General features: G+C 39.6%; 1 protein-coding gene across 5 annotated transcripts in view; it reads right to left on the reverse strand.

Moving 5' to 3' along the window:
* Nucleotides 1-26,828, reverse strand: part of LOC120766451 (endoplasmic reticulum aminopeptidase 2) — a 67,640-nt gene that overhangs the window by 19,373 nt on the left and 21,439 nt on the right. The window contains exon 1 of one of the 5 annotated variants that reach the window (XM_040091972.1): nucleotides 1,383-1,633. The exons of the other annotated variants lie outside the window; for them this stretch is intronic. Coding sequence (XP_039947906.1) covers nucleotides 1,383-1,425 — 43 coding nt within the window. The 5' untranslated portion in view covers nucleotides 1,426-1,633. Of the gene's footprint in view, nucleotides 1-1,382; nucleotides 1,634-26,828 lie in introns of those variants that run through there. 5 annotated transcript variants of the gene reach the window in all.

Consider the following 26,828-nt stretch of genomic DNA (forward strand, 5'->3'; position numbering starts at 1 on the left):
TGTTATAAAAGGTTTTTTCATGGGAACGCTACCAAAGTTGAACAATAGGGACAGCAAACGACGCCATATTTTTTCCAGCTCTTTTTTGACATTTCTCTTCAGTAAGGTTTGCCATTTCATCATGGAAAGATATACGATCCAACAACGAGTCGAAATTATTAAAACTTAATACCGAAATTTGGAGTCAGTGGCATCAACTTTAAGAGCGCTATGTCCAATTTATGGGTCGTCATAATCGTCCTGTCAGATCAACAATTGAGCGTTTAGTGGAAATCCACAGGCTTAGTACAAATTGTTCTCGTGCTCGTGAGACAAAGAAATGCCAGTAGTGTCGAGAATATTATTGCCGCTAGCGCAACAATTGAGGAAGACCCACACTCTCACACGTCGTTCTCAAGCGTTGGGCATCTCTGTGACGTCGTTGTGACGAATTTTGCAAAAAGATCTTGGCCTACATTATACAATATCAAATTGACGCAAGAACTGAAACCGCTTGACCACAAATCGCCGTATGTTCGTGAAGTGGGCTGAGCAACAATTTGAAAATGATTCGTATTTTCATCGAAAAATCATCTTCAGCGATGAGGCTTATTTCTGGCTGAATGGCGTCGTCAATAAGCGAAATATGCGTAATTGCTTAGGCAGCAATCCACACGTAGTACCCCATGAATCAGCATTGCATCCCGCAAAAAATACATTTTGATGCGGTTTATGGGCCGGCGGCGTCATGGGACCGTATTTCTGCCGTGATGATCAAGACCAGCACGTTAATGTGAATAGGAATCGGTACCGCTCAATGATAACTCAGTGTTTTGGCCTGAAGTGGGTGATATGGACTTGAACAATGTGTGGTTTCAACAGAACGGCACCACAAGCCACACAGCGAATGTCAAAGTCGATTTATTGAAAACCAAGTTTGGTGAACGTGTTAACTCACGAAATGGCCCAGTCAATTGACCGTCTGGGTCCTGCGATTTGACGCCGTTAGACTATTTCCTGTGGCGCTACGTCAAGTCTATGGTCTATGCAACAGTCAACTGCGATTGAAAAACTTCATATGAATATCGAATGTGAAATTGCAGCAGTGTCGGCCGACTTATGCTTGAAAACCGTCGAAAATTGGGTTCAGCGCCTGGACTTCTGCCCTGTATTACTTCGAAAGAATCGATTTATCGATAAAAGCTCAAACCGAAATAAAATTATCAGATCTTGTACCTTTGAGAAGTATGTATATTGTAACAAATGAGAGACTATCAAAAACATCCATAAAAGACGCTTGACAAACAGGCTACACGAATCTTTCCTCAACATAATAATCGATAATATTGTTTCATCCAAATGTAATATTTTCTCATTAATTATATGTAAAGATATTTTTATACCTGATAGAAAGGCACAGTCATCTAAATCCGGATCATTTGTCATTTCGATGCGTTCGCGTCGCCAAACTTTCGAACCTCTCTGACCGCCGCCAACGAACGATATCTTAACGGGGCCCGCTGACCTTTGTCTTCCTGCCAATACGTACGAATTTTTGCGTTTTACTTAAGACACGTAGAACGAAAGAGAAAACGACGTGGACGCGAATTCGTTCGCTCGACGTTCAATACGGAAATCACTCACATGCGCGAACACTTTTTGCACTTAAGCTCTTTGACAGAATATTTTCAAATAAAGCAATTTAAGCCACTTAATTTTTAAGCGGTGAATTTTGTTTTTTTTTTGTTTTTTCGTAGTGATTTGGATGGCAAATTTTACATTTATTTAGTTTAGTGTACTTTTCCTAAAGTTAAACTAATTATACCGTTAGTTAGTAGACTTGAAAAATAAGCAAATATAAACCGTTTGAAACAAAGTTTGCAAAAGCAAATTCACTGATTTTGAATACACTATTTTTTCGTATTCAAATTCACTTTGAAGTGCTGCCCAGTTAGTCGCGTCTGCCGGCAAAATGTAAACAAGCTCAAGTCAACAAAACACTTCACGGCATAGAAATCTCGGTAATCATTATGAACGCCGGCTGCATCCCACTTAATCCAGCTCATATTTTATTCAACTGAAAGTACACACATCGCCGAATACTGATTTTCGTGGGCATCCTTTCTGCATGTCCTTGCCAACAAGTACACCTGCAGTGACCCAAAAAAAAAAAAAAATAAATAAAAATTGAAAACATAAAAATAAATAAAAAATGGAAATTCCAAAAAGGTTGAATTTCAAATTCAACACAGGCATGTCGTCGCCACCAGCAGCGTAGAAAACATAAAAGTCTGCTTTTATTTTGGGGTAGTTTATCGCCTACGGCCTTCCGCTTAATGCGTTCGAAAACTTCGCCGTCTCCTTGTTCCGTTGCGTCGACAATCGCGCAATCTTTGTCGTCTCTTGTAAATGGTATAAATGTAATAAATGCAAAATGCGAAGAGTCAGCAACACAAAGGACACGCTGTGTAGGTGGCCGGCTCAAAAGAGCAGGCAGACAATTTCAAGAAGACTACGGCCAGACGGGCAGACAGCCGAAAATACACACACACACACTCATGTACAAAAACTTTTGGCGCAAATGCAGTTACTACTTGAAACACTCAGCACAGAATCCACCACCATCTCCACGTAGCTCAGCTGCCAGCCACCCTCATAGACCTTTTCATGCATAGCAAGCTATAACTTCCATCCCCATCACCTTAATCGTTCTTATCAATGTACTTTTGCCGGTTTCGCTACCGCCGTGTGCTTGCTGTTGTTTGTGTTTTTGTAAAGCTGTCTAGTAATCATGTAAACGTGAGGCCGCCAGCCGACAGCATCGCTGAGGTATGCCCCACTACCTACCCTTATTCACAACTTTTCGATATTTTTGGTCTTTCACTCTTTGAAAGTTTTTGCTTTAGCATGTTTTCAATGTCGCATTGAATTAGTGAATAAAAGCTCTAACTCTGGTTGAATATTTGCCGAACAACTGTGATATAAGATTTAAAAGAACCATCACTAATTTAACTTGTGCGGGTCCTACTTTAAAAACTACATTAAAAATAACCATTCGAAGTTTTTTATTTTATTTAAGGTGTTCTTAAATTTGCAAGCGTTAGAGAGTAGCGAATCGAACAAACAGTACCCTTTCATGAGGTATTCGAATATTACCTTGGTGCGAATTGAAGACATCTTTTGACAAAAAAGGAGTGCACTATGATAGCGAACAGAGCAATGATGAATCGAAGACAATGCTTGGGATCTTAACCTATAATACTCGTATAGCTTTCTATCTCATTTGATCAGTTTGATCATCTTTTTTACTACGAATTACTTGCTCTATTTCATTCAATAGAAGCTCAAACTATTGTTTTGACCAAATAGAATTAAGTATAACTATACTTGTAATATCTAGCGCTATTCCAAAAAGATATAGAACATATGTTGAGTTCTAGTAAAAAGAAATTTTTTCACCGGCGCCAATCACTTTGTGCCACGTCCAAACTGTAAGGTGTATATACTTATAAGCATCAATCACCAAGTTACCAGAGCTTCTGGTGAGTCCTTATCAATATGTGTGGCCTTGTGTCGTCCTGATGGAACACAAATCTCCTCCTATTGTGCAAAGCTAGCCACTTCTGGGCGATTGCTTCTTCTAAACGGTTGCGAGTACACATTCATGTTAAAAGTTTGGCTTTAGGGGAACAGCTCAAGGTAGATGAATTGTCCTAAGTCACCCACTTTTAATCAACAGTAACCATCCGCTTCAGAAATGGAGTCGTGTCAAGCGGTCATGTTATTTTTGTTCAGTATTGTTTGGCATTTCATCAAGAAAAGACTTACGCCAGAAAAACGTTTACAAATCGTTCAGCGTAAAGAATGTGTTAAGCGCTCTTCGCTCAACTTATGGTCAATATAATCGGTCTACTGAGCGTACTATTCGCAACACTATCACCCATCGTAAGACCCTGCATTCATTATTGAATAATATTTGACCGAGTCCGAGACCGACCACATCTAGCACTCAGTGAAGTGCAGCCGTAGCTGAGAATATACACAAAGACCGTTGAGAGTTGATTCGGCGCCGTTCGCAGCAAATTCGAGTGACGTATGGTACGACTTGGCGCATTTTACGTCGAGACCTTAAATTGAAAGCGTACAAACAGCTTATGCAAGAAATAAAGCCGCTCGACCTTCCCAAGTTCTTGAAAACTTCCAAGAAGATCCGACGTTTTCATGCAAAATTTCGTTCAGCGACGAGGCCCATTCCTCAAGAAAAATTTCCGCATTTGGGACGAAGAGCAATCTGAAGAGATTCAAGAGCTGCTTTCAGCCTGAAAACACAACGGTTAGGTGTGGTTTGTGAGCCGGTGGAATCATCGCTCGATATTTCTTCAAAAAATGATGTCAGTGAGAACGTAACCATCAATGGAGAACGTTATCGCGCAATGATAACCGACTATTTTATCATCTCGAGATTTCGGCGACATTTGCTTTCAACAAAACGGCGCCACTTTTCACTCATCGCATTAATCAATGGATTTATCGAAAGAAAACTTGACTTGAAACTTGAGCAGATAATTTCACGTTTTGGACACGTCGTTTTACCACGAAGATCGTATGATATCACACGATAAGACTTTTCTTGTGGGGATATGTAAAGTTGGATTCAAAATATCACACATGTCATTCGTCAGTAACCAGTCAAAATTCTCGAACAAGTGATCGAAATTTGGACTCAAGGGATGGACCATCTGAGACGTAGCCGAGGCCAACATTTGAAAGAGATAAGCTTCAAAAATTATTTTTTCGAATAATAATAAAAATTGCCCATTAAATTTGAAGTTTTTGTATTTTTTTAAGTGGAGAGTTTCGAAATGGATCACCCTTTATAATGCAGTATAAATAAAGTTCCCTGAACATTTTACGATAGAACGTGGATGTGGTCACTTCTTTTAACAGGCTTTATTTCTGATATATAATACAAAATATTCTCTCGATGCTCTCCTAATGCAGCCCATTAACCTCATCTACACATTTGACTTTACAGTAGTACAGAGCTTAAGAATCATTAAAATTCTCGCACTAAAACTTAGCACACATAGTACTCATGATCTCATTCTCTTCATAATCTCTTCTCAAAAATGGGTGTAACCAAGCAATATGTTTCCTTACGTCTCACATTCGGAACATGTATGTACATATATTCAATGATGAAATCATCACTTTCGTCTTATTTTTAGAAGAGGATAATAATTTGAAAGGACAGACGACTTTTGCCGGACTTTGGACGATGTCTAAATTAGTTACAAGTATTTGTGACTTTTGAATAGAAAACTCAAGATTAAAAGAGGAGTTAAAATAAAACCGGCATATTTGGTATGCGTCATAATTTCATTCAAAAATTGGCAAAATCGCTTAAAATCTGCCGTTAACCCGTTTTACCGTTTTTGTAGTTGCACTATTTTTGGATAATAGTGCGCAGTTGTTATATAGATGTCGGGTCCATTCAAATTTCGTAGAGCCGGCGAATACTTTGTTTAATATGCTAAATTTATCGAGTTTTTCGGGAATTGCTTGAAATCACTATCTTGAAAAATGAAAAATCCTTTTACTTTGAGAAAAGCCTAGTTTAGTGAGCACTACATTTCACGACAGAATAGTGAAAGGAAATTTATTCGCGGTCGATTGGAGCTAGTTTAGCACCTTAGCTGATAATGTGAATTTCGGCATTTAACTGAGAGGTATTTAACACAGAAATTGCGGATCTTGGAAAAAGCTATTATCGAGCTTGAAGAAGAAATAATTTGGATAAAAAAAAATAAACTCTCTTACCTAATCCAATAAACAATAGTAGTACTTTACTTTTATATTGATTAATGAGCATTCCATTAAGAGACCAAATACGATTACTGCGCTTGTTGCCGGAAATGCGTGCAATCGTATACATAAGACTGTCTGTATGTCGGCAAACAGAAGCTATTTATTTTGATTACGACATTTTATTTCTGTTATTATTATTAGGAATGATAGCCGCAATTCCGTTTTGCGCTGCTGTTTTGTTTACACGCGCGCTCAACATATGATTGCCACAAACATTTACCCACACGCGCCTTTGTATACAATAAAAAATATATATAAACGGACTATATACGTGTATGCAAGTGTTAGTGCGGCAAATGCCAATGGCGGGACTTTTACCAAATAGGAAATAAAATTAAAGAATAAGCGAAACCGCAAACCACCGGAGGATTTTCGGCGAAAAGTATGTAAGGGTAGAGAACGAAAGGGAGAGAGAGGGAGAGGAATAGAAGAAAAAGTGAGAGAGAGAGAGACAGTGGGAAATGAGAGAAAAAATGAGCAATGAGAGAAGGAGTGTAAGCGAGTGCTAAAGCACAGTTTTAGGCGCCAGTTAAGCTCACAGTGAATTAAACTAATTCCAGGCTGCAAAGCAGATAAAATGCTGAGCACGATGGTTAGAAAAGTGAAAGAAGAAAACTTTTAAGAAAATAAAAAGAAAATCAAAGAAGCAATGGAAAATGCTTTAGAGCAATAAAAGCTAATTTTCAGCAAAAACATTTCGCTTTCAGGTATTAAAACAGGAAATTGCTGTTAATAAATTAATTTTTATTAAACTATACGACAAATAAAAAATAATAATTTTATAAAATAAATTATAAAAACACAGTTTTGCGTTAGTGCTTCTTTTAAGCCTTCTATATCTCTTGCATTTGAGTTGTATGTGTGTGTATTTCCTTAAAAGCCTTCACGCTTGCCAGTCAAATCGGTTAAAGCAGCGTCAAAGCGTTGTGGAGTGCATGAAGTGCCTTTGCTGTCAAGTTAAGCAGCGCAAAGCAGCGCGCACAAGCAAGGCGATGCGGCGATGCGGGCGGAAAGGCAGGCGCAAACAAATGCGCGGCGTATGTATGTCAATAGTGCGCTTTCCAATGTATTCTTTTTCACGTGTGCTCATTTTTACTTTTCTTTCAGCGCTGCTGCTGCTGTCACAAACGCCGTTTGCCATGGTGCTGCATTGTATTTATTTGTTTTTCGATTTTTTTGCATTTTATTTTAATTTTTCTTTTGCTGGATTTGGCTTAAAGGCACATTTTATATTTGTTTTGCATTTATTTCGCTTATTACTTTTTGCTTAAACGCCACGGCGCGACGTTTTCGTTTTGTTGCTTCCGTATATGTATATACCCACAAAATATATGTACGTATGTATGCATATATGTGTTTGCTTATGACCTTTGTTGCTTTAATTTAGAGCTATCAATGACCGAGTGTTTTTATTGGAGTGTAGTTAACGCTGGTCTTTAATAAATAGCCACAGGAACTCGTAAACGGCGGAAATGATTCGCTAGCAGACCCAACAACAAGCGCTAATATACATAAATATACATATACATAAGTGTACGGCAAAAAACTGTAGTGTGTATGTATTTATAGAGCGCACAATAATTTATGTACACCCTAACAAAAGCAAAGCGCTACCAACATCTTGACATTTACTTTATAGGTTAAATATCACGTATACGCCGTGTAGGCGCACTGCAACACAGCGATTTGCCTTTAACCATCGCCGTGGAATTTTTTGTGGATACACAGAATAATAGTTAGCTAAATTTAGTCTGTGCTGTGCATTCTAGTTAAGGATATATATAATTTCTTCAAAGCAATTGCCACAATTTCTTTGCTTTTTGCCAACGAGACGCTGACTAACTGGACTTGGAAAATTCAATAACACTTGTATGCGCTACTTTCTTACAGCTGTAGATTTTCACTTTTTTTACACACACATACCGAAGAAAGAAATACTTTCTTTGCCACCACGCGCCGCACTGTGGTCCCCGGTGGCGTATAAGCAATATTTTCACTTCACTTCACACAAATTAAACATTAGCTTTGCACTTTACAACAACAGCATATTCACAACAAGCACTGCCACGGCACTCCGTTGTGCTATTACTACAACAACAACGCCACTCACTGCCTGTATATATTCACTTTTATGCTGCTGTTGCATACATTTAGGGGCGTATAGGCAAAACAGCGCAAGTACGCGTATTTAATAGCGCAGAAAAGCAGCACATAAATCACTTGTGAGCAATATTGAGTTATGTACTTTTTAAAGTGATTTTAGTAATAGAATTATCTACACTTTACTTGCAATTTTTCTTTTAATTTCCATGCGATTTCACGATTCACTTTTTCATGCCCGCACTGCGCCGCCTCAGACATGCATCATACGCCGTGGCTGCCTCGTCTGCGGCATGGATAATTCATTAGCCGCCCAGCCGCTATGCCGCCGTGCTGCTTGAACTTGATACCGAGCAAGGTTCAGCTTTAATCTATTTATATTTGTAAGCGTAAATATCGCACGCGATTTTTCTACTTCAGCACAGCGCTAGCGCGCTCAAGACTGATGAACGATTTTTCTACACACTTTCTTAGCAATATTTATAATTTTTATTTGAGCAGCAAACACATTGAAAATCCAAAAATTGTTTATTTGTTTGAGGCAAGCACAAAGTAACGGACGCGCGGTCCGTCAGTGTGTTGTTTGCGCTTACAGACGTTTCCCAACTGGATGCTGTTCACTGCCAGTGCCCAAAGTGAAGTTCCAACTCAGCGCTTGAAGAGCGCAACCACCACGCGCAACCCCCACCAAGCAACATAAACTCTCTGCAATGTTAAACTAAAAAAGCATTTTTGTTGTTGTTGTTTCACTATTTCTTTTATTATTTCACTGTTTTGGTGTAGCGCTTGGTGCTTCACCACTTAGCCGTTGCAGCGCATGCGATTCGCTCCGCGTTAAACTTGCATCTGCTGGAAGTCCCGTTACTGGCCAGCGCTACGCGAAGCCAACAGCTGGAGATTTATGCTCGCGAGCGCATTTCTCTATCTCTACTCGCCGCTATGTATATATGTAAACACCGTATTAATTCTGCACAAAAATGGTGCGTGCCGAAAAGTTCGTAAGCTCACGCGTCGTTCGTGTATTTGAGCGCAAGTTTTCGAAAAGTTTCCCCACATGGTTTGGCGCGCCAGCTGTCGACGCCGATTCCTTATATTGTTGATGTGCCGCGTGCTGGTGTTATTTCAGGTGGTTTTCCACTGTCAACATTGCCTACAGCCACCCCCTGTTGCCCCCCTCCACTCGTGCAGCTACGCCGGCTCACAAGCCATTTACCTAGCAACCCTCCTGCCACCCACCTCCCACCTCCCACCTGAGTCATTAAAACCACCCGGCTTTTAGCCCATCGAGCACATCAAATGCACGCACCGAAGCGCACTTAACGATACACACACACACACAAGCACTCTAATTGCATACATATGTACGCAGTAAACGACTATCGAATATTCGCATTGTCTGCTCGGAAGTGTAGTGAAACGCGCTGTCGAAATACTTCTGCTGTGTTTACGAGTGTTTATGTCCTTATGCTGCTGTCAGTTTGCTATTTTGTTTGTATTTCGTTTGTATGTTTTGTTATTCGGCGCCTTTGCCTTTCACTTACATCCGTTTTTCGTATTTCGTTCGTGTGTGTGTGTGTGTGTTTGCGGCTGAAGGGTATATATTTAAGGGATGCTGTCGGTATCGGCGCTGCTTGTGGGCTGACTGCCATTTCAGTGCCTTGGAGATTTATCGTTTTGGGGAATCCCTCATAATATGCCAATGTCAATGAATGTCTACGCTCATATATTCACGCCATAAATTCTACGATTAGGCAGGGTGTTGAGTGTGCGAGTTTATTTTTAGGTTTTATGTTCTAAATTTTCAGCAGTCAAAAACTGCCGAGTATGCTCAAAATATTCTAAAGCCGTTAATAATTTTTAAGTTGGTGTTCCATCAATTGTGAATTCGAAAATCTGATAAAAAATTCAAAGCAAGTTGAAGGTCGCAGTTATTCTTTTGCTACCGCTCTATCGATTGCCAAACACCCAGACGTACATTAAGAACAGAAAAAAATTGGATGGAAGTTCAAAAATATAAAAGGTCTATTAACCTTTCGAAAGATCGATATCTTCAATAAATATCCCAAATTTGACTCGAACTGACAAAAACAAACGTTGCCACGTATTTTAAAACAAATCTTTATTACACCTTCGAAGCTTGGTTAAGCTCCTCCAAAGCTTAATAACATATAATTTTTCACACACTTGTTCAAAGCCTCTGCTATGATGGGTTTCAATGCTTTCAGCTAGTGTTGCTTTAATGGGCTCATGGCGCGTTCCTATGGAAGTTGATTTTTCACTTTCGAAAACAGAAAAAGCTAACAGGCAGCCAAGGCAGGGAGCACCAAGCCTTATCGTGGTGAACACTTTTTTTAATTTTATACCCACAAAACCGGTTGTTTACGGCAAATTGCTTTTTTGTAAGTGCCTCAAAAGTACCAAGTTCCTCTTTAACCGTTCGAACTGGTGGAAAGGTAAACCACAATATAGTAATCGCAAACAAAATGATAAAGGAACTGTCCAAAAATCAAGCGATTGGCAGTCCAAATATCAGCCGAAACTTATTAGTGATGTAACAGGGTTTGTCGGGAAAGTAATAGGACTGATTTTCTTCCGCAGAGACTGCACTTCGGAGCGTCCGCGCACCGCTGGGATTCGGTTGAGGGCGTTTCTAGCTAACGAACAACCGGCTGGTCAGTTGTCTCCGAGCACCTGGAGAGTCAGCACAAACATTTTCACGTGACGTGTTTCTGTGAGTGGTGCAAGCCGAAAATGCAGCGTCCGTTGAAGCAGAGGTACGCGATTAAATTCTGTGTGAAACTCGGTAAATCTGCGACAGAGACGTTTGATATAATCAAGCAGGCTTACCCAGATGTTGCTTTAGCGAAAAGTGGTGTGTTTCGGTGGCATCATTCATTTTTGGAGGGACAGGAAAAGGTCGCTGAAGAAGACCGGAAGAATGAGCAAATCCAAAGTGGAAACGATGCTCATTGTCTTATTTGACATCAAAGGCATGTTGCTCCTGGACAAACCGTCAACGCCAGTTTTACGTGGAAGTGCTCCAGAGACTCAAACGAACGGTCAATCGGGTACGACAAGACATCGCAGTCGATTGGAAGTTGCAACACGACAACGCCCCGGCTCACAACGGGTTTCTTGTGCACAGCTACCTAACCAAGGCCGGCATCCCAACGCTTCCGCAGTCGGCCTACCGACTAGATGTGACCCCCTCGGACTTTTTTGTTCCCTTGCCTGAAAAGGCTGATGAAAGGCAAGCATTTTGAGATAACAGAGGGGATTCAAGCAGCATGCACCTCGGCGGCTCTCAAGTCTGTTCTCGGAGAATGCCTTCCGTGACTTCTACAATGTTTGAAAATCGCGCTGGCAGTGCTGTATCGACGCAGAAGGAGCCTATTCGAAAGTTTTTAAAGAATTGTAACGATTGGTGTAATACATTTTTTTTAAATCGATTTAAAATTGATAAGATTCCGATTCTCTGGTTGACGTTTTAAATAGTAAGATATTTCGCTGGCTTTGATTTCTGCAAGTTGCAAGAGTATAAAATGTTCGGTTGCACTCGAACTTAGCCCTTTCTTACTTGTTTTTAAATATTTTCAACTTTGTTCCACTGTGTCATAAAACCCATAGTATATATATATGACGTATATACCTTGTGCGGTGTGCTTCCCAACCGGCACTTGCTCCATGGTAATTTCATTAAAGATTTCCATAGAAAATACACACCAAATACAATGCACAACAAATAATGCTAAAACCAACAGTAAAATAATGTATGTATGTATATATACTCATAAAAAGAATTTAACAATGGAAAAAATAGGAAATCAACCCTCTTCTAACTATATGGTTTGGGAGGCTGTGGTGGTGAGTTTCTGCTGTTAATAGTTGGAGTTGCCGGAACAAGCCACACAGTGGAAACATTACACTTTAACAGCAAATGCAAACTCGAACGTACAAATATACATATATAGCGAATGTTTGCATACAAGCGCCCAGTGGGATAACCCAATAAACATAATTGTTGAATGTTAAATGAAATAAGTTGAAACACATTTTGTGAAACAGAAAAAATAAAAAAATATTTTTAAACTCTCGCAACATGTTGCCACAGAGTATAATAAAAAAGTTTTGTACTCCTAACGGTTTTATGTATCACCTACAACTGAAAAGATAGATTTAGATATTTGTATATAAATTAGCAGAATGACGAGACGAGTTGAAACCAGGTGACTCTCTACTTCTAGACTTCACTACACAAATTTACTTCTGGAAGGTCTATAACTATGTCATGTGCATAAAATGAGAATCAGCTGGACAGAATGTTGGCCTTGCAGTGTAGACACCATAGCTTACGTATATGCTCCGCAATGTCAAGAAGATAAAGTCGGTCATCGGAGCCATAGACGGCTGAAAGCCGCGCTGCCAAGCCCATTTAATGTGACCGAACTAGATGCAGTGATGTGCTAAGAGGAGAGCGCAAAATAGATCACAAGTGGTAGTACATATGTATATCATCTTTAGTTGTAATCTCACTTATTCTATTCTTATCTCTGACGACTTCCAAACAAATTCCTATTTCGTTCGTCCGTCTGTATGTACACGAACTAGTCTTTCAGTGTTTGAGATATCGACTTAAAATTGTGCACATTTCCTTTTCCCCCAAGAAGTTGCTCGATAGTCTTAAACGGCGACATCGACCCATTGGAGGATATAGCTGCTATAATATGAAAACCTTTTTTATTTGACAAGTTATTCAAGAAATTTGGTCTATATTAATTTTCTTCTTCTTTCGCACTACAACCGTGAATCAGTCTGGGCCGAGAACACGAAATTTCACTAGTTGCCTCTATTCTTTGCGAGGTTACGCCAGTTGTACAGATTGCTATGCACTTGGTCCTTCCATTAGATGCGTGTTCGAACTTGCTTCAGTTTTTCGTTGGAGCATCAGCTTCCATGCGAACGACATGACCTAACCATAGCATTCGTTAAATGTTTATGGACTTAACTATATATATCCATTCCACCGTATGTATAGCACATACAGTTTGTGGTTCCATCCTCTTCGATACTCATCGCTAAAGAAAAAATCTCTAAAGATCTTGCGAGGAGCAGTTCTTTCGAATAATTCAAGTGCTTGCTCATCTCGGGTCGTCAGCGTTCATGTTTATGCGCTGTATAATAGGATAATAGTGAGAGACATATAGAGCGTAATTTCCAATCGTCGAGAAAGGGATTTGCTTCTCAATTGCCTGTCGATTGCAAAGTACCACCGGCAAGAATTATTCTGTGCTTTATCTCCAAACTTAATTTATTGACAGAATTTATGCTGCTTCCGAAATATAGAAAGGTTTAACTTTATCGTATTTATAGCTGCTAACAGTGACGTAGTTCTGTAGACGCGGGGTATCTTTATGCATGGTCTCCAGCTAGTTTGTCTTGCTCTCGTTCACCAAAAGAACAACCTCTTCCTTTTTTTCTAGGTTTAGAAAGGCTGCGCTGACGGCTCTGTTGTTATCAATGCTGCCCACAGGGTGGAGTTCTATCCCCCCTACTACGGAGCTTACTAGTAGATGAGCTCCTTGAGTTGCTCACAAACAATGGAATTCAGTGCCAGGGGTATGCCGATGACATTGTCATAATGGCACGAGGTAAATTTGACAACACTCTCTGCGACATAGTCCAAAGAGTCTGAAGTCTAGCAAAGGGATTAAGTCTATTACACCATGTAATAGGGTAGGGTTAAATATCAAGCTGCCAAAAACAACCGTCGTCCCTTTCCCTTGGTGGCAGGGAATTAGAGGTGTTTAAAGAGGTCAAAATCTCAGACCTCACATTAGACTCAACATTGCGGTGGAATGGGAATGTGAAAATAACAATGTCCAGAGCCATCGAGGTACTCTTGATATGCAGACGCCTAGCCGGTAGACTCCTTGGGGTGCTCTATACTGGGCATTGCAGGGTAAAGAAACACTTATCCAACATGCCCTCAGTGTCTTGCGCAAATTGGAAACCTTATTCTTGATTGCCCAACTATTTGTGTTTTCCGGTGGGTGAAAACCGCTGCCGGTCACGTTTTCAGTTTGCGTTATACACATAGTTGCTGTAAGAAATGCACCTATGAAAGGTATGACCTGAAGGTAACTCAACACTAACGAATGCTTCATAAAGATAGTTATGAAAATATCAAGTAGTGATAATGAGTTAGTTATGGTAATGCATAAAAAAAACAAAGATAAAATATAACGATAAAGGAGAGTAAATAGTATTATCAACAAGGGTACGAGTATCGATGTTAAACATTATTCAATTGGTTTTCTGGGTAGTCAATAGACTGAAATTTCCCTCAAGCGAATGTTGAATGTTGACTGCGTCTGACAGTGAATATCCACTCAGTTTTGTCTTGCACTGCAATGCCACAAGTTTGTAACTGTACTGCATTGGTGTGTGTTGCTGACGATAAGCGTTGCGCACAATCACGCAACCCATGCGATAAGCACGCCACAATACTCGTTCGCAAACCCATCAAACTTACACATTATGTCACTGTGGATGCACCATTAATAGCATCATTGTGGACACCACCCACTACGTGCAAACGACGGCAACACAACCAACCTGCGCATCGCGCGTTCCTCGAACGTCATCGTTATCGATACAGTTAAGCATATATGTGTGTGTCTATATTTCTGTATGTATGTGTGTGTGTGGTGATTGTCGTCATCATCTCAAGCGACGTCTCTTCGCATTAATTTTTGAATGCTCGAGCTGTTGCCAATGCTGATAATTATGATGACGTCTATGCCCAAAGCAATTTTATCAGAAAATCATTGATTACTCGCCAGCTTTGTACGATTGCATGCACACATATGTACATATATAAAACTGTGCGCACTTGAGCAAGTTCGTTAACTAGTTGATTGTTTGTAACGGCATTGCAATGATTTTTTTTTTGATATTGTTGAAAATAACCTCGAGGGGAACAATCGACTAAGTCGTGTTGGATATTCGCAGAGAATAGTCAATTAGCCATGGGTCATACTTTAGCAGAGTCTTTATGGATTTTAACGACTGAACTTGTGCCGCTCATAATCTTATTATATTGGCAAATAATTGCTAAAGGTTTACGCAAAGAGAATGGAAAAAGTTTTGCAATTATTGATTCTAAGTATTTTTCTGCAAAAGCCGTCGCGTATAATAACTATTTTTGCCCCTCACAATGATTTAGACTTTTTTGAATACAAAAAGTCGCATTTGTGGGCCATAGCAATGTGATCTCTTACTTTTTCGAGTAAGTTTGCTGAAATATTTGTCTTAAGCATGTTAATTGTCCAAGGATTGCAGACATATGCTTTATTATATCCAGAACAGGGGATATTATGTTTGCCACGAAGCTAGTAATACTCAAAACGGGATTGATTTACACAGGGACGATTTATTTGTAACATCTAAATCGAGATACATACAGAGTTATATACAAACAAATATGCATAAATGATCAAAGTAACGAAATGAGTTGAAATCCGGGCGACTTTGATTCCTTACGTCTGTCTGTGAAAGCGATAACTGGAGCAAAAATTGAGATATCGTAAAGAAAATTTGTACACCGATGCCTTTGCCTTTTGTTTTTAATGAAAGCAACAATTTTTTCAGTCTTCGAAACGCTAAGCATTTTTTGGGATGGCCTTCAGCTACTTCATTAAATTTTGTTTCATCTCTTCGATCGACTAAAAACCGGTTCCACGGAGCGACAATTTAATTTTGGGGAACAAGAAAAAATCATTCGGAGCCAAATCTGTTGAAAACGTTGGTTGATCGATGGTATTCATTGCGTTTTTGGCCTTAAATACGGTCCGAATCATGACTCGATGCGAAGGTGCATTATCATTGTGTAAAATCCGTGAATAGTTCTTCCACAATCCGGCAGTTTTCGACTCAACTAAACGCCTCAATACGGCAAAATAGATATTCTTATTGACCGTCTGTCCCTCCAGAACAAATTTTTGATGCATCAAACACGAATATCGAAAAAAACAATGAGCATCAACTTGATTTTTGAACGGCTTTGGTTTCGGCTCGTTTTTTCCCTCCATTCCGATGATTGTTGACTTGTTTGCATAATCCCATGTCTTATCGGCAGTTATAATGCTTTCAATGAATTTGAGATCGGATCAAGCATGTCCAAAGCGACTTGTTTACGGTACTCTTTTTGAAAAAAATTCAACTTTATCAGGACGAGTCGAGCAAGAACGCGTTCCATACTCAAAATGTCCACCAAAATCATTCGAACGGACCTCCGAGAGACGTCGATCTCTCTTGCCATCTATCTAACACTTGCCCGATGATTTTCAGGCACCATATCCTTCACTTTTTCATCAGTTGAAGAGGTCGAAGGTCCTCCAGAACGAGGCATGTCTTCAGCGATCTCTCGTCTGTCTTTCAAGGCTTGGTAGCAATCGTAAGCCTGTGTTTTTGATAAAATTGAATCACGGTAAGCATTTTCCAACATTCGCAACAATTCTACTCACAAAATTTGGTTAGAAATACAAAATTTGAGGCAAATTCTTTGTTCAATATTGTAAATATATTGTAAAAATCCCAATGCTCTACTGAGGTGTACCAACTTAAGCAGCTGCTGTTAATCAACTGGTTGACAGATCGTAAATACCAGATCCCTCCGTTATGTCAGAAGCAAAGGTATGTCATACATAAAGCAGTCCATCCACCAGTTTACTAAGTTTATCACCTACTTAACGTATACGAACTGCTCTAGACTCACATATAGCTGAAGACTTCGAAATAACTAGCTTTAAGACTTCACATTGGGGATTAATACACCTCACACAAAGCAAGCGCACTTGGCGCGGGTTCCACGAACCTGGATGCAGAAATCGATATCAAGCATATACATATGTATAATACAAGATGATATAGTCATGTGTTTGGAATTGTGACTACCATATATAGATTTACTTTTTAAATTATTTCCTCACTCATCCGGTTAATAGTTATTTTTAGTATTTTTAGTTCATATTTATATTTATTTAAGCCTTATCCATAAGCATTTGCAAGAGTACCATAAACAACTCAAAAAATATGAATTTAATAGTGCCTCAGCTTTTATATCAAATCTCCCACTTAAGTAGGACGCCTTGATAGTATTGAATATTATTATTATTTTGCATATTATAATAGCTATTGACACGCAAGTCGTGGCATAGTATACCAAACACTATCAAAGTGTATGTAACACATGTGTGTATGAACCCGATATTCGTATCACAGTAGCACCAGCACTATCAGCCTTTCCATTTAATGCTGATGCATATCTTTATGTTATATTTATATTATGTTGTATGTAGGTATGAATTATGTACACGATTGTAGGCTATAACTGGAAACCCAACATCGATATCAGATGCCTGACCAATCGTTGGTGTGTATTAATCTGTCGCAATATGACCTTAATCTGACGAAGAAGGACGGCTGAGAAGGTGGAAGACTAAATAATTTAATGCTGTTATCGATTTTCGCTAAATTTAATATGACTACTATTATTATGCTGTTTCTCTTTGAAAATCAAATAACATAGATAATATAAAACGAACACATCCACGCCCATGTATTTAGTTGTACAATTAAAAATAACCCCATGTCTCAGGACAATATACTGGCATATGCATTTAATTAGATAAGCATGTTTTCTAAACCAAACAAAAACAAGTAAAGAAGGGCTTAAATTCTGGTATAATCGAACAATTCATATTCATACCTTCAGATACATCAGACTTGTTAATTATATATGGTCTTCGGCAAGTTTTCACTCGATTTTATTCATTCTAACACAAAAATGCACCGTTATTAGAAAAATACGTTCTCTCAATTTTATTAAGATAACTGACATATTGGCCGATATATGCGGTATAATGCCAGCCGTAAGTTCGAAAATCTTTACATTTGATGTATGGAGGGAAAGGAAAGTGCTTACCCGATGCAACCTATTTTCGGCTTTCAGACATCCTATTATTAGGATGCATCTCCCTCATTGACCAATATTGTCGGTCAAAAGTCAACTATAGGATCTGGGGTCCAGATAGCCAGTACATAGAGGCTTGAACAGTTTGGATTCAATTTGGACAATTTTGGTTATAAGTGTGGCACTTCAAGGGCACAATTCTCCCATTTCGCAGTGTAACAACGGAAGAATGTTGCTTACCGAAGTTGGTTGAAGTCGGTCGAGCAGGTCCAGAGATATGTAATTTCCCCTAAAAGTAGGCCGTGCCCGCCCATCGACCAATTTTGACACCGGTTCCTATAAAGCCCTGTTGTGTCATCCTGAATGTATACTTTAATATCTCTGACGCTTAGTTATTGATTAATAGAGATTTTATTAATTTAAAAAAAAGTCATTACAATACTTCCTTTAGTCCCAATATCTTCTTCTTCTTGATTGGCGTAGACACCGCTTACGCGATTATAGCCGAGTTAACAATATACCTAATATAAAGATTTTCGACCTTCAGGTACAAAGTCACCAACATGTGAGTTATCTCAATGAACTCACAACTCCCATATATTACTTTTTATGATTTTTATTATTCCACCAAGTTTTGTACCGAATTTGTCGGTCTGTGTATTATATGCATATAATTGTTTGGATTACGATCCTCTGGTTGACCTTTTGTACCTTAAAGTTTTCCCCTGCTTTGATTCTTGCAAGTTGCAAGAGTATAAAATGTTGTCCTAGTTCTGGACTGGCAAGCTTGCGGCTTGCGTTGAGCTGCCTTTCAACACCAAGGACGCCATTCACAGGGATGGGGTCAAAATAGACATTAATAAGTCCAAGGTACTGCTTGGAGAAGAGTGGATGATATCTTTTTCGGGTCATGCGGGTCTCATACAGGGCAACAAGAGACATCTTGCGATGTCTGTCCGGAATGCGGTGTTGTGTCAAGTCGTTATCTTGATGATATGCGGTGCTCATACGGGGCAAAAAGAGACATCCTGGGATGTCTGTCCGGAATGTGGTTTTCTAACAAGTCTATGTATATCTTCTTCAACTAAGTTCTTTTGCATCAAGACTAATAGAGCCGTCTGCATAGCCTACCAATTGTTTTATAAATGGGCAGCACGATTTCTCTGTTGCGACCCAAGGGACTGCCGGCTAGCGACTTGGAGATTTTATTAGGCCTCTTTACCTTGGTAATTGATCGAGATCGTATGCAGAGTGAAGAAATACAGACTGTCAAACATAACTTCTAAAACTTAAGTGTCATTGACTGTAAGAATTTTAGAGCCATCGAGAAGAATGTTGAGGCCTAGTATCATGTGCTCAATTTGTACATATGGTTGCTGTGAATTTAGCAGTGGTGAGTTTTATGCTCCCTGCAGTGAAGCAGCGAGAAAGGTCGTGGATATAGGCATTCACTGCTACTCATCTTCTTCCTTTACTCACTCGTTTGGTCGATGAAACCGATTGGATTGTAACGCAATCCAAAATAGTTTCTTTTCCGTTTCGTAACCGTCAGCGAAACATGAATCCACTGGTGCACACCAGGGAATAAGAAACTGTTGAAAAAGTGAACTTCGCTTGTCTAATCTGCGAAAAAGAGAAGAAAACTCAACGACTGATCTCTTCGCCATTGCTTTGGTCAAAGTGTTTGAATTTGGATACCCCTTATAGTACTATGAGTATAAGAAGAAAAATGGTGCTTTCGACGGCTAAATTTCAAACGAGAACTAAATAACTCGTTTATCAAATAAAATATTACCGTTATCAGTCATCAGTTTCAATTTCTCTAATGTTAGCTTTAAGGTATAACAGGCACGGATAAGATTGAAGGTTAAACTTGCATTTAAAATAATTCCTGCTCAATCGAAATTGTATGAATCGAGTACTCGTCTTGATATATTATACAATATTCAAGTGGAAATCGATGGCAAACAAGCAAAGCCATTTGACTGTCCACACTGCTCGATTGTAGAGGTCGCTCGCTGAAAGTGCACACGCTCAATTTCGTGCAACTTTTGAAGACTCTTAATTAATTGGCAGACCGTGTTAAAGGGCTCGGCACAAAACGTTTTCGCAAACAAAAACAACAAAACTCAACTTGATTGAATGGTGAATTATTTGCTCAAAGACGCGCACAGCAATCGCACATTAATGCAAGTCATCAGGCAGGCAATCAGACGTAGGCGTGTAATAATTGACTGATTACAAGTAAAAATTCCGACAATCCGACAAGTACCAGTCAATACAATCGCAATTAAAAGTGTGCTTCGTAGAAGTGCTTGAAGTGGCATAACGGCGGAAAAGCGTCGAACAACTTGAATGCACTCACACATACATACGCACATCTATGTCATGCTTATGAAATGTGAATGCGATCAAAAAAGGCGCATTTATACCCACAAATATTTGCACGGCAAGCTGGGCAAGCGCCTGGTGGCAAATGGTTGTGGCATGTTGCATGTGGCATGTGGCATATAGCCATTTCATTTGGCATATTCCACGGCACGTGCATTTAATATTGTTATGCGCTTTTGTTACTGTTATTGTTGTTGTTGTTAGTCAGTGGCAAAAGCCAGCATACAACAAACCGTTGCAAATAAGCTGCTGGGCACATACACTACAGACCCACAACGGTTGATTGAAGAAGATGTTAATCCTGGTAATTGAAAATGTGCGCCGCTTGTAATTTTTTGGATTACTACAGCGGGCCACTGCACCGAGCGCCGTAACAACAAGCAATCAATAAAATCTAATAGGAATCTGCATGCTTTGACGAGGGTCAGTGGAGCAGTGGAGGCAGCGCCGGCATGCAGTCGATGCAGCAGCAACAACTCGCTTGTTTGGCTTAGTGGGTACAATGAACTTAAGGCAAATACCTGCAGTTGATTTTAGGAAAAATTCTACAATATTTCTTCCACGCCCCCGCCACAGCAGCATTGGTATGCTGTTCGTTTAGCGCCCTAAATAGCATTGGCGCAATATTCGCCGTTGAAGTGATGCAATATTGATGGGTGCATGGACCCCATTAATGTGCATGTAAGCTCCCTTGCAGAGTAAGTGTGTTTGTACATGCGATTGAATGTGATCACAAGTAGGCGCCTGTGAAATGTAACTTAATCGCCGTAGGCAAGCACTTCGTAAGCACAGTGTTTTATGGTTAATAAAAATGTAAGCAAAAATAATAAAAAAAAATATTAATGCTAATATAAGCCAGCAAGTTTGGAAGCAAACCTATTGTGAAATTCTGAAATTTTTTATTTTTTTTGTATTCTTTCCTATATTTATAGGGTGATCGAGGTTCCCTACATAGAAACCTCAAATTTTATGGGGAATGTTTATTACCATCCGAAAAAACATTCTTTGGCATTTATTTTTTTAAGATTATCTCTTTCAAATTTGTACCGCGACTACGTCTCAGATGGTCAATCCGTTAAGTCCAATTTTCGCTGACTTGTTCGATCGATTTGACTGGTAACTATGTAGCGAATGACAGTCGAGATCTTTTGCTCAAAGGTCTGAATAGAAGAGGGATTGTCCGCATAGGCTTTAGACTTTACCTATCCACAGTAAAAGTCTAACTTCCGAAAAGCTTCCGAAAACTACAAAACTTTAATTTTTTATAAAACAAAGTTGATTTGTGTTAATTATTCAATTTCATTTTCATTGTTTAAAAGTAATTTTTACACCAATACATATTAGAATAAGTTCTTGCGGATTCGAAAAGTCAAATTTACAACAACTCCAAGCAGCATGTTCTGTGATGATGTGTTCGACAGCAATGAATTACTCAATGTCATTTTAATTTTTGTTAGAATCTATCTAATACGCATCCAAGAAGCTTTAGAAAATATAATGGCGGTCCGTATACAAGAAGCATTAGATAATATGATGGCGGTCCGATAAATACTTTGCCTCACTCACCTGCATCATTTAATATGTACATTTACATAATTTAAATCAGTCGTTCTTCCTTTTCGCCATTTGGCGCCAATTGGAGATTCCAAGTGCAGCTACGTTCTTTTCCACCTGATTTTTCTAATGAAGTAGAAGTCTTCCTCTTGCTCTGGTTTCACCGGCGGGTACTGAATCGAAAACCTTCATGCAAACAACATAGCCACTCAACAAGATATTGTCATCGTCCATGCCTTTGCATCATATAGCAGGAAGGGAATGATAACCGGCTTGCAGAGTTTGGTCTTTGTTCTTCGAGAGAGGACTTTACTTCTCAAATTCCTACTCAGTCCAAAGTAGCAACTGTTGGCAAGAGTGATTCTGCGTTGGGTTTCAAGGCTGATATGGTTGTTGGTGTTCATGCTGGTTCCAAGATAGACGAAATTATCTATAACTTCAAACTTATGACTCTGAACAGTGACGTGCGAGCCAAGTCGCGAATGCGATTACTGTTTGTTTGATGACAGTAGATATTTCGTCTTGACCTCGTTTACAACCACACCCAGAAGCTTCGCTTCCTTATTCAGTCTGGACGAAACAGAACTAACGGCGCGGTTGTTGAGGACAATGATATCAATACCTGTATCATTGGCGTACGCTCTTATGAAAGATTTCACCTTCTCTATTCAGTTTTATTTTCTCTAGCAATAAGTTTAAGAAGTCATATCATAAAGATTCCACTTTTCTGAAACCTCGCTAGGTATCGAACAACTCAGAGAGGACCTTCCCTTATGGACCTTTTAGTGTTGCTCAACGTCAGTTTACACAGCCTATTAGTTTTGCGGGGATACCAAATTCAGACATATCAGCTGGAGGCAGTTCCTTTTCGTGCTGCGTGCGGCTTTATAATCGACGAAGAGGTGGTCGATCTTCCTTTCGCCGGTCATTTCCAAGATTTGGCTTATTATGAAAATCGGGTCGATGGTAGATATTCCAGGCCTAAAGCATCACTGATAAGTTCCAATATGTTTGCTGACGGTGGGCTTCAGCCTTTCAAATACTACTCTCGATTAGACCTAATATGCGATATTAAGGAGGCTTATCCCACGGTAATTGGCACAGATTGTGAGGTCCCCCTTTTAGTGTATTGGGCACAGAATCCAATGTGGTTTAACGTGTGTATCTGCCTAAGGAGGCTCAAATCCACGGTGTTTTCTATTACTAGAAACACACAGATCAAAACAATGCGTTGATCAGCGCCCCAAAGTGTAAGTGTGTGCACCCACACTACACTCTGGAAGAACCAAGGTATGAGTGCCTGTGTATTGGGCACAGTACACTTGGGTTCTAATCGTCGGGCATGCTTTCATCCGAACATATCTTGTAAAGAAGCTGATGCATGCACCTTGTCAGTTCTTTGCCGCCGCATCAGCTCGGCCCGTAACCTAGCGGCGCGCACCCTGAAAATGTGTAAGATGCGATAGCCAACCCATGTGGTGCTTGGCGTCACGTATAAAAGAAAGGAAGCTTTCCGACGTATTCGGGTTCGCTGAAATGTAATTGCAGCGTCTGTTCACCAGAGGCGTGGCAGCGAGTGTGCGTCGATCTTGAAACAATCGACTCGCTTTATAAAATTTTATAAAGCTTTATACTACTACAAGCCACTTCCAATGAAACAACAATCGCGGATGAAAGTCCACACTTTCGATGACGACCACAGCAAATTAAAACTATGTGGATACAATTGATTGCAACTTTAAAAATAAGAAAATATGTACATATGCATGTATACTATATACATACAAGTATACTATATATTAAATATACAGTAAGATAGCACGCTTTTAGCCCAATAAATGCTTTAAAGATAAAATGCAATTAAAAGCGTTTTAAGTTGATTGTTAGCAAACACAAAGAAAGCTCCACTGTGCGCGTGCGTTACAACGGTAGTTAGCAGAAGGCCACACCAACCAGTTGAGTGCAATTTCAATTTAATTATGTGGCCAAGCTAACCAATGGAGCGGCTTGTGGCAGCGGCAGGATGCAGAATATTGCATATTATTTATAGCCAACTTTTTTCTGCCGCGCGGCGCCTGCCAGCAGCTGTGGCACCGCAAAACTTATAGTTCGTGTGCTTGTGTGGGGTAGCATATCATCGCTTAATATATAGCAAATGCAGATATTGCACGTGTGTATGTGTGTAGTGCGCCTTTGCTCATGCCTTCATCACTCACTTTGCACGCTTTGTATCTAAATTGTGCCACAATTCCTTTACACTATCAAGCGAGATGACAGGAAATACAGGAGCCGCAGCCACGTTAAAAGCAAATGCAGCAACAGTGCCGCGCCACGTCCGTTTTCGCACTACCAACGCCAAACATTATGCTATGCACACACACACAACCAAACATTCGCTGCCACATCCGTTGGCATTTAAATTGCGACTTTTTTACTTACTTACTTCCTTCCTATTCTCCACAATTTTCATTATTGAAGTACCCACTTTGACCTAAAAACACATTTTTCTTACAGCTGCACTCCACTTTACTTTCACTTGCAACACACGCGCGTACTCACGTTGATGTACATATATGTAAGTATGTTTGTGTGTATGTATTTGTCACATATACATATATGTATATACGTTTGCACTCGTATTTGCAATGAATTGCAACTTACAGCGTTGACAAGCAGGAAGGCAGCACGGCATGTTGCATGCAACACTCTTACATATGCCATAGAAAATGGGATAAATAGAAAATAAACAAAAGTGCGATAAAGGCAAGATAAGAGGCGAACATAACGGTGAAGTAGCGGAGCAAAGTGAAAGGCATTTGCCTATTGGCTTATATACATACATTTACCAATATATGTACATATGTATGTATGTACCGCAGATTATTACATAAAATTTGTAGAAATGTTTCTGTGTGTGTTTGCTTGCGCTATCATTGTTCCGTCAGCACATCAAATGTTGATTGTATCTGAACCACTTAGCACCTAGTCGCTCCCTCTGCCCCCCACTTGCTACGTCTCACCCATTTCGCAACCCGTTGCGCTGATAACGCTCGCTAAATTGGAGTGTGCAAATGCAAAGGGTAAAAAACAAAAGCGCTTACTTATAAACGTGCTCACCAACACATAACCACACACACACATACATACAAATGTATTTGAATATGTATCAACTTTCAAAAAAATTACAACAAAACACTGCTTATACTTTCTTTTCTATGCTCAAAGCTTTCATATGAGCGCAATTGCTTACAGACAAACATTTACCGTTACAAACAGGCATCATGGCAACTACAAGCACAAAAACTCACAACCGCACGAAAATCGCATAAAAAGTGTTGTTGTTGTTGTTGCACGTTGCATAATATGGTGGCATGCCACATGGTAATGCCGCACCGATATTCAGCCGACTAACTGGCGCTCCTGCATGCTCCTTCGGGATATGCCACGGAGAGCATTTAAGCTTTTTCGCTTTTATTTTGTAGCGTTTGTTGTTGTAGCATTTGTTGTTGTGGCATCTTAAGTGGCACCGCCGTGTTGCAAAAGATGTGATGTGCAGCTCGTTTGCACAGCATGCAACATGCGCTGTTGCATGCATATTGTCTGCACAATACGTTCGCTAAACGTTTGTGGCAAATGAACACTAGGCCACACACACACACACACGCGCGCTCATACCTTTCTACATAGGTATATATGCGCGGCACAGCACGACATGCCACTTCACAGCACTTCACTGTATGCTCCAACTCAACTCTGCACCACTCTCTTCATCACCACTCGACGCGTCTCGGAGTTCGACTCGACTTGTGGCTTGCTTGCCGTCAAGTTGACACACAGAATTCCCAAGTGGATTTAAGTTCGCGAATGTTAATTGCTTATATTCAAGTGGCACAACATACTCAACGCATAAGCCACAATTGTGCATACATACATACATACTGCTAACTGCATTGCTCCATTATTTGCCTCTGAGTATGTATTTTATTTTTTTAGAAGTTCGTTATGATTTTTCAATTAACTGTAAGTATGTATTTGTTGTTTTATGTTTTTGCAAATGTAAGTGCATATTGTCAAATTGTCAAATTGAATGCAAGGAAAAGAGTGCGCTTCATCAGAGCAGTAATTGTGTGCACTTGGGTGCCTATTTCGGAAAAAAATCGCGAAATTTTCACTGAAATTTTAATTGTTTTTAGTAAAAATGTCTGCCAAAATTCCAAATTTTCAGTTCTTGTCCAAGTTCTAAGTTAAGGTATTAACTACAGCACGTATTTTTTGCTTTTAGATGATCCTGTAAGGAGTTATTCTGCAAACGTGGGCGCATCTATTTTCCGAGGGTCACCGGAAATGCGACGCCATTGCCGAGTTTAAAATATTTTTTTCCCAAAAATTTCAGAATTTCTTTTTTATTAGTGTATTTTTGTAACTATAAAAAATTCTAATAAAATATTTCATTTGTTCTCCCTTAAATCGCATGATCTTGGAGACCAAAAACAGTGTTACTAGTATGGTCATTGGTGCAATCTTTTTGGAACCAAAGATCGCCAAACAATAACATATGAATTATATTCAGTCCAAATGCGACAATTTGGTTTACTAACGGATACATTTAACCAAAAGTTTCATTACTGCAACAAAATTTTTTCGGCGACCATCTCGTTTTGAGCCATCGCAACAAATGTGCGAAGCGTTTGATGGTAATTCGGCTTTAATTCTTCAACGAGTTGGGTTTTTTAAGCTCGCAAAATTTTTCATAAAGTGGATGGGTACAGCTCCAATTGAAACGCCCCGTTAGCGGTCTTCTTCGATACTCTGTAGTGCGAAACCGGTGCATGATTGCTCGAATTAGTGACTATGTTGGACGATTATGTCGACCGATTGCTGAGAGCGATGCGTTGCGCGAACCGCGCAATTATTTGGGTAATTTACAAACGTTAGTCCAGAATAATTCATAATGAAATATGAA

This window comes from Bactrocera tryoni, chromosome 1 (assembly GCF_016617805.1).
Source record: "Bactrocera tryoni isolate S06 chromosome 1, CSIRO_BtryS06_freeze2, whole genome shotgun sequence".
Classification (NCBI taxonomy): domain Eukaryota; kingdom Metazoa; phylum Arthropoda; class Insecta; order Diptera; family Tephritidae; genus Bactrocera; species Bactrocera tryoni.